The sequence below is a fragment of the Schistocerca gregaria genome, chromosome 1 (genome assembly GCF_023897955.1).
Source record: "Schistocerca gregaria isolate iqSchGreg1 chromosome 1, iqSchGreg1.2, whole genome shotgun sequence".
Taxonomy (NCBI): Eukaryota; Metazoa; Arthropoda; class Insecta; order Orthoptera; family Acrididae; genus Schistocerca; species Schistocerca gregaria.
Genome location: NC_064920.1, coordinates 163514426 through 163531985, shown reverse-complemented (window position 1 = coordinate 163531985; position 17560 = coordinate 163514426). Strand labels below are relative to the sequence as shown.

General features: G+C 44.0%; 1 protein-coding gene across 1 annotated transcript in view; it reads right to left on the bottom strand.

The window, feature by feature from the left end:
• The window catches only part of LOC126284998 (chordin-like protein 1), a 527874-nt gene that overhangs the window by 398983 nt on the left and 111331 nt on the right, over positions 1 to 17560 (bottom strand). The window contains exon 2 of the mRNA XM_049984295.1: positions 4176 to 4247. Coding sequence (XP_049840252.1) covers positions 4176 to 4239 — 64 coding nt within the window. The 5' untranslated portion in view covers positions 4240 to 4247. The remainder of the gene's footprint in view (positions 1 to 4175; positions 4248 to 17560) is intronic.

Sequence of the window (17560 nt, the reverse complement as noted above, 5' to 3'; positions counted from 1 at the left end):
AACAATGGAAAATTGTGCTGAAATGCAGGAGGATCTGGAACGAATTGACGCATGGTGCAGGGAATGGCAACTGAATCTCAATATAGACAACTGTAATGTGCTGCGAATACACAGAAAGAAAGATCGTTTATCATTTAGCTACAATATAGCAGGTCAGCAACTATAAGAATTCCATAAATTATCTGGGAGTAGGCATTCGGAGTGATTTCAAATGGAGTGACCATATAAAATTAAACGTCGGTAAAGCAGATACCAGACTGAGATTCATTCGAAGAATTCTAAGAAAATGCAATCCGAAAACAAAGGAAGTAGGTTACAGTACACTTGTTCGCCCACTGCTTGAATATTGCTCAGCAGTGTGGGATCCGTACCAGATAGGGTTGATAGAAAAGATAGAGAAGATCCAACGGAGAGCAGCGCGCTTCATTACAGGATCATTTAGTAATCGCGAAAGCGTTACGGAGATGATATATAAACTCCAGTGGAAGAGTTTGCAGGAGAGACGCTCAGTAGCTTGGTACGGGCTTTTGTTGAAGTTTCGAGAACATACCTTCACCGAGGAGTCAAGCAGTATATTGCTCCCTCCTACATATATCTCGTGAAGAGACCATGAGAATAAAATCAGAGAGATTAGAGCCCACACAGAGGCATACCGACAATCTTTCTTTCCACGAACAATACGAGACTGGAATAGAAGGGAGAACCGATAGAGGTACTAAAAGTACCCTCTGCCACACACCGTCTTGTGGCTTGCGGAGTATGGATGTAGATGTAGAGATCCTGAATGAAATGACAGACTTCAAAGATTGAAATTTCTTTTCCAATTTCACTACAGTACTCCCAGAATAAAAGATACATAACATGACAGTCGTTTGACTCTAGCACCAGCAATAGCTTAGAAATATGTAATATAAATAGTTTATATCATGATGTGTTCAATAATATTGTAACAGGTAGTCAATTTGTAACGTATTTCGTTAGCCTACATCTGTAACACGATAACAAGACGTGCAGACGACATGTGAACTTATGACACCACATACACTCCTGGAAATGGAAAAAAAGAACACATTGACACCGGTGTGTCAGACCCACCATACTTGCTCCGGACACTGCGAGAGGGATGTACAAGCAATGATCACACGCACGGCACAGCGGACACACCAGGAACCGCGGTGTTGGCCGTCGAATGGCGCTAGCTGCGCAGCATTTGTGCACCGCCGCCGTCAGTGTCAGCCAGTTTGCCGTGGCATACGGAGCTCCATCGCAGTCTTTAACACTGGTAGCATGCCGCGACGGCGTGGACGTGAACCGTATGTGCAGTTGACGGACTTTGAGCGAGGGCGTATAGTGGGCATGAGGGAGGCCGGGTGGACGTACCGCCGAATTGCTCAACACGTGGGGCGTGAGGTCTCCACAGTACATCGATGTTGTGGCCAGTGGTCGGCGGAAGGTGCACGTGCCCGTCAACCTGGGACCGGACCGCAGCGACGCACAGATGCACGCCAAGACCGTAGGATCCTACGCAGTGCTGTAGGGGACCGCACCGCCACTTCCCAGCAAATTAGGGACACTGTTGCTCCTGGGGTATCGGCGAGGACCATTCGCAATCGTCTCCATGAAGCTGGGCTACGGTCCCGCACACCGTTAGGCCATCTTCCGCTCACGCCCCAACATCGTGCAGCCCGCCTCCAGTGGTGTCGCGACAGGCGTGAATGGAGGGACGAATGGAGACGTGTCGTCTTCAGCGATGAGAGTCGCTTCTGCCTTGGTGCCAATGATGGTCGTATGAAGGGTTTGGCGCAGTGCAGGTGAGCGCCACAATCAGGACTGCATACGACCGAGGCACACAGGGCCAACACCCGGCATCATGGTGTGGGGAGAGATCTCCTAAACTGGCCGTACACCTCTGGTGATCGTCGAGGGGACACAGAATAGTGCACGGTACATCCAAACCGTCATCGAACCCATCGTTCTACCATTCCTAGACCGGCAAGGGAATTTGCTGTTCCAACAGGACAATGCACGTCCGCATGTATCCCGTGCCACCCAACGTGCTCTAGAAGGTGTAAGTCAACTACCCTGGCCAGCAAGATCTCCAGATCTGTCCCCCATTGAGCATGTTTGGGACTGGATGAAGCGTCGTCTGACGCGGTCTGCACGACCAGCACGAACGCTGGTCGAACTGAGGCGCCAGGTGGAAATGGCATGGCAAGCCGTTCCACAGGACTACATCCAGCATCTCTACGATCGTCTCCATGGGAGAATAGCAGCCTGCATTGCTGCGAAAGGTGGATATACACTGTACTAGTGCCGACATTGTGCATGCTCTGTTGCCTGTGTCTATGTGCCTGTGGTTCTGTCAGTGTGATCATGTGTGTATCTGACCCCAGGAATGTGTCAATAAAGTTTCCCCTTCCTGGGACAATGAATTCACGGTGTTCTTATTTCAATTTCCGGGAGTGTAGATCGACAAATCGATAGTCAAATCGAAACCAGGTAATTCGACCGCCATCTTGTCTATTGCACTACAGAACTGTTTGTGATCGTGTTTCCAAGTTACTGCTATGTTAGTGACAATTTGTGAACAGTGACGGAGAGAGCCACGGAAATGGAAACACCGCAACACATCACAACGAGACTGCCACGCCAGAAGAACAAAGTGAGTAACCATTGCACAACATTTTCGTTCAAACATCAGTCCAGCTACCAAAGTGACATCGCCTCTAACTACGTTTTCTCTTCTGCCACAAGATGACCAATGCATTTACAAAAAGACTATGTAATATCAGTATGACCTTATTGTAAAGTTGTTTTTGTAATGCCATTTAGCCTGAAGATGAGGTTTAACCCTCGAAACAAGTCGCTAAATAAATAAGTAATACGATAGATGACAGATAGCTTGAGGTCAGATCAGTGATTTCCTTTCAATTAATCACCATTTGACCAGCAAAATACAATTCTCTGTTGCTTGACCATTACCCCTAGGTGCAATCAGACATCAATTACTATACCCCCCTTGCCTCCCACCCCACCGTCTGTCACACCTCCCCTACATTATCAACAACTTTAGCATCTAACTAAACTGTAGAATAAAAGGCTTTTCTTGGAATTTTTTTATTTTTAGGATTATGAAAAGTGAATGATATTTAGTTTGTGTGTGTGTGTGTGTGTGTGTCTGTGTGTGTGTGTGTGTGTGTGTGTGTATGTGCGCGTGTGTGTTAGAAGGAATTCGTGGTGCATAGCAGCAAGTGCTATCCACAACTCCTTCTCAGCTAAGAAAGCCAACTATCCGCTGCGAGGGCAGACACTCGTTACAAAACACACTTCCCCTGCATGACTCCTCTCAATCTCAGCACTTGCTTGACTTTCACAGTGCAACTCCATTTAAGAGCAATCAACTTAAAATGTGTGCACTGTATTTGCTTTTCATAAATCACTTGATTGCTGCACTCCTTACTTATGAACTGGAAGAAATTGTAAGACTACAGCCTGTTAGCGCTTTGTGCCCCACGACAGCCGCTAATAGTAATAGTAATAATAATAATACTGTGTGCAGGACTATAGTAGCTCTTACGTAGTTACTGCTGTGTCATGCTGTCAATTAATTCACTTCTCTGTTCCGAAGCGAGTAATGAAGCAAATTCTGGACTTTTGAGGTACTATCTATAACTTGGAGAAGACATTTTCTTGAGATTTTTTAGCATTTGTTATGTATATATCTCACTTTTATCATCGGCTATAAACAGGAAAAAGCGCAACATATATATGTAGTGAGTGGATTACTGAAGAACTTGTAACCTCCATAGCATTAATGTCACTAACTGAGAAAAAGTAATTACTGATAACTTACACAATCAGTATTAGAGTCTTATGAACTTGTGAAAATAATTTAGTTTAGCGACATAAACAGAATGGAATCTTTTAGTGTTTACCCCTCCGAAAATTTCATTTTACCTCTCAGGGCGTAATTACCCCCAGGTTGAGAACCACTGAGTTAGTTGTGTTGTTATTGTACCAACGAACAAAGTAGAGTAGATCCAGACTGTGCGATGAAACATCACCTTGCATTTGTTATAATTTCCAAATGCCTGCTCAGTTAAGTTCCCACCGTTTCAGTTCTCCTATTGTTCTATTACTCGTGTAGTTTCGCTGCTGAGGGCTTCTGTACTCACCAACACCGGCAAGGCTGCAGGTGAGGAAAGCTGCGAGGAGAAGCCGGCACAAGCTCACGACCATCTTGCTCCCTGCAACACAAACACAAACACCCCACCCATTAGTCAGGCTGTTATTTCTTCCCCCTACTGCAAAAATCATTTTATTATGTAGAAGACTGTTTCACACAAGCGATGTGACATCTGACCTACTCGTATAGCTTAATGTGCAGTGAACTTATTTGCGGGGCAGGGAGGTAGACTAGATAGGGATCGAAACGGCATGTTTAATTAAATACCAGCCACATTGTGTTTTCTGGTGATTTTACACATTTTTCTAAGTAAGTGCCAGGACATTTTCCCACCCCGAAGGTGATTATTATTAACGTTTAAAAACCCCTCAAGCGACGTAGATGATGCTGAGCTAGGTAATTTAATACATGACAATATTCCAGAATTCGAATCAAGATCAGCTACCAACAAGACTAACGTAGAAGTAAATATCCTCAGAGTAGTGAAGCAACTTAAATCACTTAATAAAAGGAAGTCTACTGGTCCAGACTGTATATCAGTTATGTTCCTTTCGGATGGATTAGCTCCATACTTAACAATCATATACGACCGTTCGCTCGACGAAAGATCCGTACCCAAAGACTGGAAAGTTGCACAGGTCACACCAATATTCAAGAAAGGTAGTATGAGTAATCCATTAAATTACAGGCCTATATTGTTAACGTCGATATGGAGCAGGATTTTAGAACATATATTGTGTTATAACATTATGAATTACCTCGAAGAAAACGGTCTATTGACACACAGTCAACATGAGTTTAGAAAACATCGTTCCTGTGAAACACAAATAGCTCTTTATTCACATGAAGTGTTGAGTGCTATTGACAACGGATTTCAGATTGATTCCGTATTTCTGGATTTCCGGATGGTTTTGACACTGTACCACACAATCGGCTCGTATTGAAATTGATACTTATGGAATATCGTCTCAGTTATGTGATTGGATTTGTGATTTCCTGTCAGAGAGGTCACAGTTTGTAGTAATTGACGGAAATTCATCGAATAAAACAGGAGTGATTTCTGGCGTTCCCCAAGGTAGTGTTATAGGCCCTTTGCTGTTCCTTATCTATATAAACGATTTCGGAGACAATCTGAGCAGCCGTCTTCGGTTGTTTGCAGATGACGCTATCGTTTATCGACTAATAAAGTCATCAGAAGATCAAAACAAACTGCAAAACGATTTAGAAGAAATATCTGAATAGTGCGAAAAGTGGCAGCTGACCCTGAATAACGAAAAGTCATCCACATGAGTGCTAAAAGGAACTCATTAAACTTACACGATAAATCAGTCTAATCTAAAAGCCGTAAATTCGACTAAATACCTAGGTATTGCAATTGCGAACAACGTAAATTGGAAGGAACACGTAGAAAATGTTGTGGGGACGGCTAACCAAAGACTGCGTTTTATTGGCAGGACACTTGGAAAATGTAACAGACCTACTAAGTAAACTGCCTACACAACGCTTGTCCGTCCTCTTTTAGAATACTGCTGCGCGGTGTGCGATCCTTACCAGATAGGACTGACGGAGTTCACCGAAAAAGTTCGAAGAAAGGCAGCACGTTTTGTATTATCGCGAAATACGGGAGAGAGTGTCACAGAAATGATACAAGATAGGGCTGGACATCATTAAAAGAAAGGCGTTTTTCGTTGCGACGTAATCTTCTCACGAAATTCCAATCACCAACTTTCTCCTACGATGCGAAAATATTTTGTTAACACCGACCTCCCGACCTACATAGGTAGGAACAGTCACTACGATAAAATAAGGGAAATCAGAGGTCGTATATAAGATATAGGTGTTCATTCTTTCCGCGCGCTATACGAGATTGGAATAACAGAGAATTGTGAAGGTGAAGGTGGTTAGATGAACCCTCTGCCACGCACTTAAATGTGATTTGCAGTGTATCCCTGTAGATTTAGATGTAGATGAAGACACATGGGGCCGCATATGTGGGGAAATACTCCAAAAATGGATGACAAATGTTGTACATGTGATGTCACCAGATGACGTACGGGGCCAAAGAGATATCGGGCCTTGCAACGAACTTGTGATATCACACTAGGAGGTTTTACCGCCACACTTCTGGAACGTTCGGCTCCGTGCAGTCAACGGGAAATAAATATTTAATCGAAAAGGTACACACTTTTGCACGCATTAAACGGGCAGTCAAGAATTACTAAATCGTCTGAAATAGTTACTCGCTTCCCGCTGAAGATGGCTGCTGGCGCTCTTAAAGCCTAGTTTACACGACGACATTGGGTTTCGCCACTCGTTGCGTGGAATGAGTTGCACGCAAATGGTTTCATATTTAACTGTAGACACGGCGAAACCAGTATGTACTTCAGTTTCGTAGTTTTGTGGGTTCCTGACTCATGCCTGAAATGAAAGTTTATGTAGTTGCACGTCACACGAGTTGTCATGGAGTTAAAGCTTGTTGCGTGGAATCGCTGCACGAGAAAAAAAATAAGAATTTTCGATTCGTGACTGGATGAAGAAAAGACGTCAGCTCTGTTACTCAGCTTCTTTGCTGAAATAATTTGTAATGGAAAACCCAAGAAATTCTTTTAATTATCTTAGAATGTCACCAGAACTGTTAACGTTTCTTCTAAATAGAGTTAATTATGCGATAAGGAATAAAGATATTGTAATGCATGAAGCACTGTCGCCAGAACTGAAATTACATATCACATTGCATGCATTACTATTGTGAACACTCGGCATGTTATAAGATGCAGTTTCAGTTGGTGATGACGCTTTTTCATTAACACTGATAATTATTAACAGTAATAATCATTAACATTAACAGCAGTAAATATTCGAAGCAGGCCGCATTTAAGAAGAGAATGGTTTGCAAACTACTCTCTTGAAGACGGCAATGTTTCAAAATTCAAACATATGTGAATGGGGAGCATGGCTGCGACGTTTTAAATAAATTCAATAAAGAATGCAGCTCTTTGATTTGCGTAGCCTTCCCTCCAGTCAACAATATTCCTAAAAAAAGAAAAAAAGAACGAGTGGACGAACTCGAACGATGGGGTTTTAGTCTTGTAGACAATAAAATTCCTACAGCTAGAATTACATTTGCTTGTATGTTTCTTAATTCAGTTGTACGTGTGCTCCTAATTCCATTAATTTTGCCCTGCAGCTCAGATCTTGTTAAACTATCCATGTTCGGATCGCACATGACGGTCAAAGGAGCGGCAATATGTTGCTTACTTTTGTTATCAGTTTAACTGAATCCCACAAACACCTATGCAAAGCATATATATACAAAAAACGAACATTATTGTCCGTTCCCCATTTCATATTTCAGTTTGTGTACATTCTACGAGCATACATAACCTCAAAACTCATGCAACTAGTGTCGCCAAAGCTGGAACACGACGAAACTGTTAAGTTTTACGGAAGAGTTGCGCAAACGCGCGGCGTGCATGCGCAGTGGCCGGTAGCACAGTTGCTTGCAACCTAGTGTCGTCGTGTAAACTAGGCTTAAGACATGCGGTGTGACGGGCTGTGAGGTACGCCTCACGACCTGTTTTTCCCGTGGGTCTCGATGTCGTATCCCTCCAGTAGTGGGTAGTGCTGTGCATCGCTCCGCTAGGCTGTTCTGTTTTCGAACACCTCTTGTAAATGTGATGTGCTATAAAAGTAAAAGCTACAAAATTGTTGTTCTCGTTGCAACCAAGCAAAAGCTGTTCTTATTTTGTGTTTCTTACCTTTTGTCCCTTTTTTTACTGTTTATCTACTTTATTTATTAAAGAACACGTAGCTCATTTATTGGTGGCGTTGCCATTCGGATGCTTATACTTATTTACTTGTAGCACAATTCGAAAGATCTTTGTTGTACTGTACATTGCGATAAACCAGTGGAAAATGGAGATTATGTTGAAAAACACGATTCTATAGGCAATAGAGTGGAAAATAAGATGGAGGATTGAAATCTCGCATAAAATCAACCCGTTTTTAGAAAGGAAATTAAGGTTTAGAATAGATATCTGTATGGAGCGAAAATTGGCAACTAACCCTAAATAAAGAAAAGTGTGAGGTTATCCACATGCTAAAAGGAATCCGTTAAACTTCGGTTACACGACAAATAAGTCAAATTTAAAGGCCGTTAATTCAACTAAATACCTAGGAATTACAATTACGAACGAGTTAAATTGGAAAGAACACATAGAAAATGTTATGGGGAAGGCAAACCAAAGACTGCATTTTATTGGTAGGACACTCTACTAAAGAAATTGCCTACACTACGCTTGTCTGTCCTCTTTCGAAGTACTGCTGCTCGGTCTGGGGTGCTTACCAGAGAAGAGGAGCACGTTTTGTATTATCGCGAAATACGGGAGAGACTGTCACTGACATATACAGGATTTGGGTTGGAGATCATTAAAACAAAGGCGTGTTTCGTGGTGGCGAAATCTTCTCAGGAAATATCAATCACCAGCTTCCTCCTCCGAATGCGAAAATAATCTGTTGACGCCGACCTTCGTAGGGTGGAACGATCATCATAATAAAATAAGGGAAACCAGAGCTCTCACGGAAAGATATAGGTGTTCGTTTTTACCGCACACTGTTCGAGAGTGGAACAACAGAGACTCATTGCGAAGATGGTTCGATGAAAACTCCGCCAGGCACCTAAGTATAATTTGCAGAGTATCCGTGTAGATGTAGATGTAGATATTACTGAACACCCCTTGTATATCTTGAGTGATATATACGATGGATGCAGTTAGTTTCTGACACTTCCTTTTTTTAATTTGCCGATTGGGGTATCCTGAAAACAGTGCACCGCCGTTCATTCTACGAAACGGCGTAAGTCCATCAGACTGTCACATTGACTGAACCAGCCGGATATAACTCTTCCCTTAACGTAACTTGCTGGGGGATCGCGGATACTGGAGCAGTGCCAGGAATAGATTCTTATATGCGTTGACATGTGACGACACGTGGACCGCCGTGCACCGTCAGATATCGCGGAACGCAGGCCGTGTGGTATCGATAGCAACGATGCCACGACATAGTTTCGAAGGTTGGCACTACCACGAGACACCGACGACAGCGCCCTCTAACTGGTGCTGTGCAGCTCTACGAGCATCGGTACAGATTCTCTGCATTACATCAAGTGCAAACAACCAGGACACTTCGCTTCAGTTTAGCTCTACATACGACGGGTCTAAGACTTCGCATCTGTACAAAGTTATGTATTCTCTCTTGCACCAGTAAATCACCTTCAGTGGCTCCAGTACCGACTTAATTTTCCAGCTCCTGCTCCTACCCACGCGACGCCTTCAGGGGGGATAGAAAAGGCCTCGCAAGAGCGGCCCAGGTCCGACTCGCTCGAGAGCAAGGGCGTCCTAGCAACTCGCAAGCGGTACAGCGTGTCATCCGAGAAAGAGTACGGAAGTAGCAGCTCGCGATGATCGCAAAATGTGCGTGCAATGTGAGACATTGAATTTGGTAAGTAAAAAATTCTGCCTTAAACAAAACACCGTTTCTTCGTTTTTCACCCATACATGTGTCTGTGATGCTTTCCCATTTTCAGTGGGTTACCTTTACCGACCGGTGTGGCCGAGCGGTTCTGGGTGTTTCAGTCCGGAACCGCCCTGCTGCTACGGTCGCAGGTTCGAATCCTGTCTCGGACATGGATGTGTGTGATGTCCTTAGGTTAGTTAGGTTTAATTAGTTCTACGTTCTAGGGGACTGATGATCTCAGATGTTAAGTCGCATAGTGCTCAGAGCCATGTTTGAACAACAAGTAAAACGTTAAAAAGAATATATGTAAGCTATTTTTTGGAACCTTGGTTATTAGACCCTATATTCGAAACGTTTTAACAAATATACACTACTGGCCATTAAAATTGCTACACCACGAAGATGACGTGCTACAGACGCGAAATTTAACCGACAGAAAGAAGATGCTGTGATATGCAAATGATTAGCTTTTCAGAGCATTCGCACAAGGTTGGCGCCGGTGGTGACACCCACTACGTGCTGACATGAGGAAAGTTTCCAACCGATTTCTCATACACAAACAGCAGTTGACCGGCGTTGCCTGGTGAAACGTTGTTGTGATGCCTCCTGTAAGGAGTAGGATTGCGTACCATCACGTTTCCGACTATGATGAAGGTCGGATTGTAGCTTATCGCGATTGCGGTTTATCGTATCCCGACACTGCTGCTCGCGTTGGTAGAGATCCAATGACTGTTAGCAGAATATGGAATCGTTGGGTTCAGGAGTTTAATACGGATCGCAGTGCTGGATCCCAACGGCCTCGTATCACTAGCAGTCGAGATGACAGGCATCTTATCCGCATGGCTGTAACGGATCGTGCAGCTACGTCTCGATCCCTGAGTCAACAGATCGGGACGTTTGCAAGACACCAATCATTTGCACGAACATTTCGACGACGTTTGCAGCAGCATGGAGTATCAGTTCGGAGACAGTGGCTGCGGTTATCCTAGACGCTGCATCACAAACAGGAGCGCCTATGGTGGTGTACTCAGCGAAGAACCTGGGTACATGAATGACAAAACGTCATTTTTTCGGTTTAATCTAGGTTCTGTTTACTGGATCATGATGGTCGTATCCGTTTTGGCGGCATCGCGGTGAACGCACATTGGAAGCGTGTATTCATTATCGTCATACTAGCGTATCACCCGGCGTGATGGTATAGGGTGCCATTGGTAACACGTCTCGGTCACCTCTTGTTCGCATTGACGGTAGTTTGAACAGTGTATGTTACATTTGAGATGTGTTACGACCCGTGGCTCTACCCTTCATTCCATCCCTGCGAAACCCTACATTTCAGCAGGATAATGCACGACCGCATGTTGCAGGTCCTCTACGGGCCTTTCTGGATGCAGAAAACGTTCGACTGTTGCCCTTGCCAGCACATTCTCCAGATCTCTCATCACTCGAAAACTTCTGGTCAATGGTGGCCGAGCAACTGGCTCGTCACAATATGCCAGTCACTACTCTTGATGAACTGTTGGATCGTGTAGAAGCTGCATGGGCAGCTGTACGCGCCATCCAAGCTCTGTTTGACTCAATGCCCAGGCTTATCAAGACCATTATTAGGCCAGGGGTGGTTGTTCTGGGTACTGATTTCTCCGGGCCTATGCACCCAAGTTGAGTGAAAATGTAATCACATGTCATTTGTAGTATAATATATTTGTCGAATGAATACCCGTTAATGATCTGCATTTCTTCTTGGTGTAGCAATTTTAGTGGACAGTAGTATACATGTGTCGATGATAATTTCCCATTTTCAGTGGATTGCCTTTGCTTTCTGTCGTACAACAAGTAAAATGTTAATAAGAATGTATGTAAGCTATTTTTTTGTAACCGTGGTTATTAGGCCCTATATTCCAAACCTTTTAACAAATATACACTGAAGAGCCAAAGAAACTGGTACACCTGCCTTATATGGTGTACGGCCCCCGCGAGCACACAGAAGTGCCTCACCAGGACGTGGTATGGACTCGACAAATGTTTGAAATAGTGGTAGAGGGAACTGACACCATGAATCCTGCGGGGCTGTCCGTATATCCGTAAGAGGAGGTGGAGATCTCTTCTGCACAGCACGTTCCAAGGCATCGCGGATACGTTCAATAACGTTCGTGTCTGGAGAGTTTAAACACAGAGGGGTGTTTATGGAGCCACTCTGTAGCAATTCTGGACGTGTGGGGAGTCGCGTTGTCCTGCTGGAATTGACCAAGTCCGTTGGAAAGCACAACTGACATGAATGGAAGCAGCTGATCAGACAAGTGCTTTCACACGTGTCTTGACGAATCAGGGATCCCATATCACTCCAACTGCACACTTCCCACACTATTACAGAGCCTCCAACCGGTTGAACCGTCTCCTGCTGACCTGCAGGGTCCATGGCTTCATGAGGTTGTGTCCATACCTGTGCACGTCCATCCGCTCGATACAATCTGAAACGGGACTCGTCCGACCAGGCAACATGTTTCCAGTCACCAACACTCCAATGCAGGTGCTGACGGGCCCCAGGCGAGGCGTAAAGCTTGGTGTCGCGCCGTCACGAAGGCCTCCGAAAGCCCATATCGATGATGTTTCGTTGAAGGGGTCGCACGCAGACACTTGTTGATTGCCTATCACTGAAAACTGCAGCAACTGTCACGTTGAAATATTATTTTCAGTCGTCGATGGTCCTGTTCTTGCAGAGTCTTTTTTCCGGCCACAGAGATGTTGAAGATTTGATGTTTTACCGGATTCCTGATATTTACGGTGCACTCGTGAAATGGTCGTACGGGAAAATACCAACTTCATTGCTACCTAGGAGATACCGTGACCCATCGCTCGTGCGCCGACTATAACACCTCGTTCACTCTCATTTAAACCTTGATAATCTGCCATTGTAGCAGCAGTAACCGATCTAACAGCTGCGCCTGACACTTGTTGCTTATACAGGGTGTTACAAGAAGTTACGGTCAAACATTCAGGAAACATTCCTCACACACAAAGAAAGAAAATATGTTATGTGGACATGTGTCCGGAAACGCTTACTTTCCATGTTAGAGCTCATTTTATTACTTCTCTTCAAATCACATTAATCATGGAATGGAAACACACAGCAACAGAACGTACCAGCGTGACTTCAAACACTTTGTTACAGGCAATGTTCAAAATGTCCTCCGTTAGCGAGGATACATGAATCCACCCTCCGTCGCATGGAATACCTGATGCGCTGATGCAGCCCTGGAGAATGGCGTATTGTATCACAGCCGTCCACAGTACGAGCACGAAGAGTCTCTTCATTTGGTACCGGGGTTGCGTAGACAAGAGCTTTCAAATGCCCCCATAAATGAAAGTCAAGGGGGTGAGGTCAGGAGAGCGTGGAGGCCACGGAATTGGTTCGCCTCTACCAATCCATCGGTCACCGAATCTGTTGTTGAGAAGCGTACGAACACTTCGACTGAAATGTGCAGGAGCTCCATCGTGCATGAACCACATGTTGTGTCGTACTTGTAAAGGCGCATGTAATAGCAGCACGGGTAGAGTATCCCGTATGAAGTCATGGCGGTGAATCGAGGAAGTACAGTACATACTGACGAAACTAAAATGAGCTCTAACATGGGAAATAAGCGTTTCCGGACTCATGTACACATAACATCTTTTATTTATTTGTGTGTGAGGAATGTCTCCTGAAAGTTTGGCCGTACCTTTTTGTAACACCCTGTATAGACGTTGCCTATCGGAGCGCGCCGTATTCTGCCTGTTTGCATATCTCTGTATTTGAATACGCATGTGGATACCAGTTTCTTTGACGCTTCAATGTAGTATCGGTTTGTTGTCCATACGTCTGTCTGTCCAAATATTAAAAACCCTTTTTCTCAGGAACGGATACAACTTTAAATTACTGGCACATACTAAGACCTACAGTCGGTTGCCGGTGTAAAACATCCAAACTCCTAAGTCAATGCAATCAACAGATTTATATAAAATATTTAGATACTCTGATCAAAACCTATAGTGTACGTCCCGCTGACATAGAATCATGGAATATGGCGAGAAGCAGTGTTTCACAATACAACTAAGGGAAAAATCCGAAAATAGTTAATATCTAATTATATCCGCAAACAAACTTTTCCATTTATTATTTGTTTGTCTCTGAAAGTATTTGTATGGAGTGCAGCCATGTATGGAAGTGAAACACGGACGATAAATAGTTTGGACAAGAAGAGAATAGAAGCTTTCGAAATGTGGTGCTACAGAAGAATGCTGAAGATTAGATGGGTAGATCACATAACTAATGAGGAAGTATTGAATAGGATTGGGAAGAAGAGAAGTTAGTGGCACAACTTGACCAGAAGAAGGGATCGGTTGGTAGGACATGTTCTGAGGCATCAAGGGATCACCAATTTAGTATTGGAGGGCAGCGTGGAGGGTAAAATTGTAGAGGGAGACCAAGAGATGACTACACTAAGTAGATTCAGAAGGATGTAGGTTGCAGTAGGTATTGGGAGATGAAGAAGCTTGCACAAGATAGAGTAGCATGGAGAGCTGCATCAAACCAGTCTCAGGACTGAAGACCACAACAACAACAACATCTATTTGTCCGTCTGTTAAGACACTTATGTCTGTATTTGAATACGCATGCCTATACCAGTTTCTTTGGCGTTTCAGTGTTTGTACATTTATAGGAGATCCTATTGTTCACATTGCATTCTGTCTCCAGCATATATTTTAATGTACTTTGCATTTTTTGCGGTTTTGAGTACTGTGTCCCGTCGGATATTTCCAGACGTTGTTTTTAATGTTGCCAGCCTTGTGTTTTTCGTTATTGGTATAGTCGATTTGCACTGGTGTTCAAAGTTAAAGCATCAAACCGAAATTTTTCAAGATTGTGTTTATTTCGCCACACAGGTGATAGTAAAGTAGAAATAATATAAAGAATTCAGACTGTAAACAACTGCAACCTGCATAACGGTAGACAAAAATGTACTTTTTTTTCAACTTAACAGATTTACACACAGATTCCGACACCTCGTTAATGTTCTCAGTATGTGGTGTGACCATCTCTGGCAGGAATACAGGCCTGACAAGGGACAGGGAGTGCTGTGGAGGATGTCATCAACTTCATGCTGAGGCAATAACGCCCGTTCTTCCTGCACAGCTGCTCGCGCTCTTGTTGAGTAGTTGGTGGATGCTGACGTGACGCAAGCCGTCTCCCTAGTGCTTCCCAGACATGCTCTATTCACGTCAAGCCAGCGAGCAGGCCACTCCAGGGGTGTAATATCTTTCGTTTCCGATAAAACATCAACTACGCGTGCTCTATGAGGTTGAGCATTATCGTTCAGCAATTCGAAGTCTGGGACCACAGCATTACGCTACAATCGCACGTAAGGTCCCAAGATACCTGACAGCAGTTGAACCTTGCCGAGTTAACAGTACAATTCCATAAAGACGTGTTCGAGTGGTCAACCTACCCCCTGTCCACACCATTAGGGCTTATCCTCGATATCAGTCTTTTTACACAATGGTTATGTCCCGAAATCATGTTCCACGTTAGCTCCAGATGCGAATCCGTCGAAAATCACTGTTCAGACCAAATTGCGACTCTATGTGAAAACAAGATCGGCCCACTGTTCGACCATCCAGTTGGAAAGTTGACGACTCCACTCTAGACGTTCCCTTCTGTGAAGACGCATCATAGGTCTCCGACAGTAAAGACTTCTGTACACCTTTTGCTTCGCTATAACACGTACAGTGGATGCTGCGAGGTTAGATGCCACTGAGGCGGTATTGTCATGCCCTTGCAGCCAAATAACGGTTCTCTCTTTCCGAAGTTACACGTGGTCATCCCCACCCTGGTCTTTGGGATACAGTTTCGATCTCTATAAACTGTCGCCAAATCCGAAAAAGCAAGAGAACGATTCACATTAAGCCATCAGATAACATCAGTCTGCGACTGTCCTGCTTCCATTCTTCCCACGGCCCTCCACCGCAGAGAGCCTGGCAGGCGTCTTCTCTGTGCCATACTGCACCGTCTGTGACTGTGCACACAGCGATTGTAGATGTGGGACTACCAGGCAAACAGTGTCCCGTTTCATAGGTGTCCTGACGTCAACGTAGGCGTGGTGGTCCGTTGGCCGGAATGCCATGTTCCGTGCACGACGCGATCGTACGGACATCTGTTGACATTTTGTGTGATTATATCGTGAATTAGACATAAGACGGGGAAATAGCAGTTTGTTCCTTTAATTTTGGGCTCCAGTGTATTTTCGGAAGGAGTATAGGAGTTTGGGCATTAGATACACTGAACACATAATATCTGTAAAAGTCACTTACTAATACACGTTTGCAGTGTATTTAATGGCGATGGACCGCAGTCAACAACAGCCCTCCATATGAGCTAATAATTGAAAAAAGATTGTCACGTTGAGAAAAACGCAGTAGAAGGCAAAGAAAAAGAACAGAGCTCTGTTTCCTGCTGGTAAAGCACGTCCGGAGGTCCAAATTCTATTAACACTAAACAAAACTGAAGCGACTAAGCTATCCAAGGACGAATCACGATCCACCCTCAGATTCCACCAGGCTTTGGCTAAGCCACGATTAGTAGTATACTTCCTTCCAGGAGTGACACTCTGTTAAGCTTGGAGGCTGGGAGATGAGGCACTGGCGGGAGTGAATCATTGAGAGCTGGTCAGGAGTCGTGCTTGAATAGCTCTTTAGAGCATTTGCCAGCGAAAGGCAAAGGTCCCAGGTTCGAATCCAAATTATCCGTCTGGCACACATCAAACAAGGCGGCGTTTCGTAAACTTTGTAGCATAGCGAACTTGTCAGAGTTGACGACGTGAAAACTACAACATTTAAAAAAAAAAAAAAAAAAACAGATTAGAGAAACATTTCACGAGTCTTTGTATGACGCTCTAAATCATCTGCAGCAGCTGAAATGCTCATACGTTAGTCACGAAAGGACATCGCGTGAAACTGCATCAGAAAAATACCCTCTAGCGTTCTTTGGAATTTGTAGATTCTAAATTAAACACTAAATTTCAAATTCTGCTTCGGCACCTCATTTGCACATGATTTCGAGCCTCATACAACTGCTCATCAACTGTTTCTCTAATCTGTTCTCTAACTTTTAGACAAATCATTTCACAAAACTTTTGCCAGTTTTTTTCAAATTACTTTTTATTTTCAAGTATTCACTAGAAATCATGAAATATATTTAAATATCGATCAGTATTTTGTTGTTTGTTCAGATGGCTCTGAGCACTATGGGACTTAACAGCTGTGGTCATCGGTCCCCTAGAACTTAGAACTACTTAAACCTAACCTAACCTAAGGACATCACACACACCCATGCCGGAGGCAGGATTCGAACCTGCGACCGTAGCAGTCACGCGGTTCCGGACTGAGCGCCTCAACCGCGAGACCACCGCGGCCGGCTTGTTGTTTGTAGTAAGGGCAACTGTAGTGGCCATGGCGGCTAAAATGGCCTCTTCGTTTTATTCTGTTAGCGTAGCGGGGAAAATTTAAAACTTTTCGTGACGATGAATTTGTTTTTCTCTACGCCTGATGCAAGACAAGTGACAACAGTGTGTGTGTGTCAAGGTTACGTAATCTCGTATTCAGACAACACTTAGCGTAATGGCGTCCAGAGGGGCATTGTGAACAGTTGCCTGACAGGACGAAGCGGCCATATATTTTTTGTAATGTAGTTACTTTGTTTCCAGACAATTCAATTACTAATAAGAGAAGAGTGTTTCATAAAATAAGGATACTAAAGCATTCGTGTATTAACAGCTTGGTGATAGCTATGTTCTCTTATTACAGTTGTATGTTAAGATGTCAAATTATTGA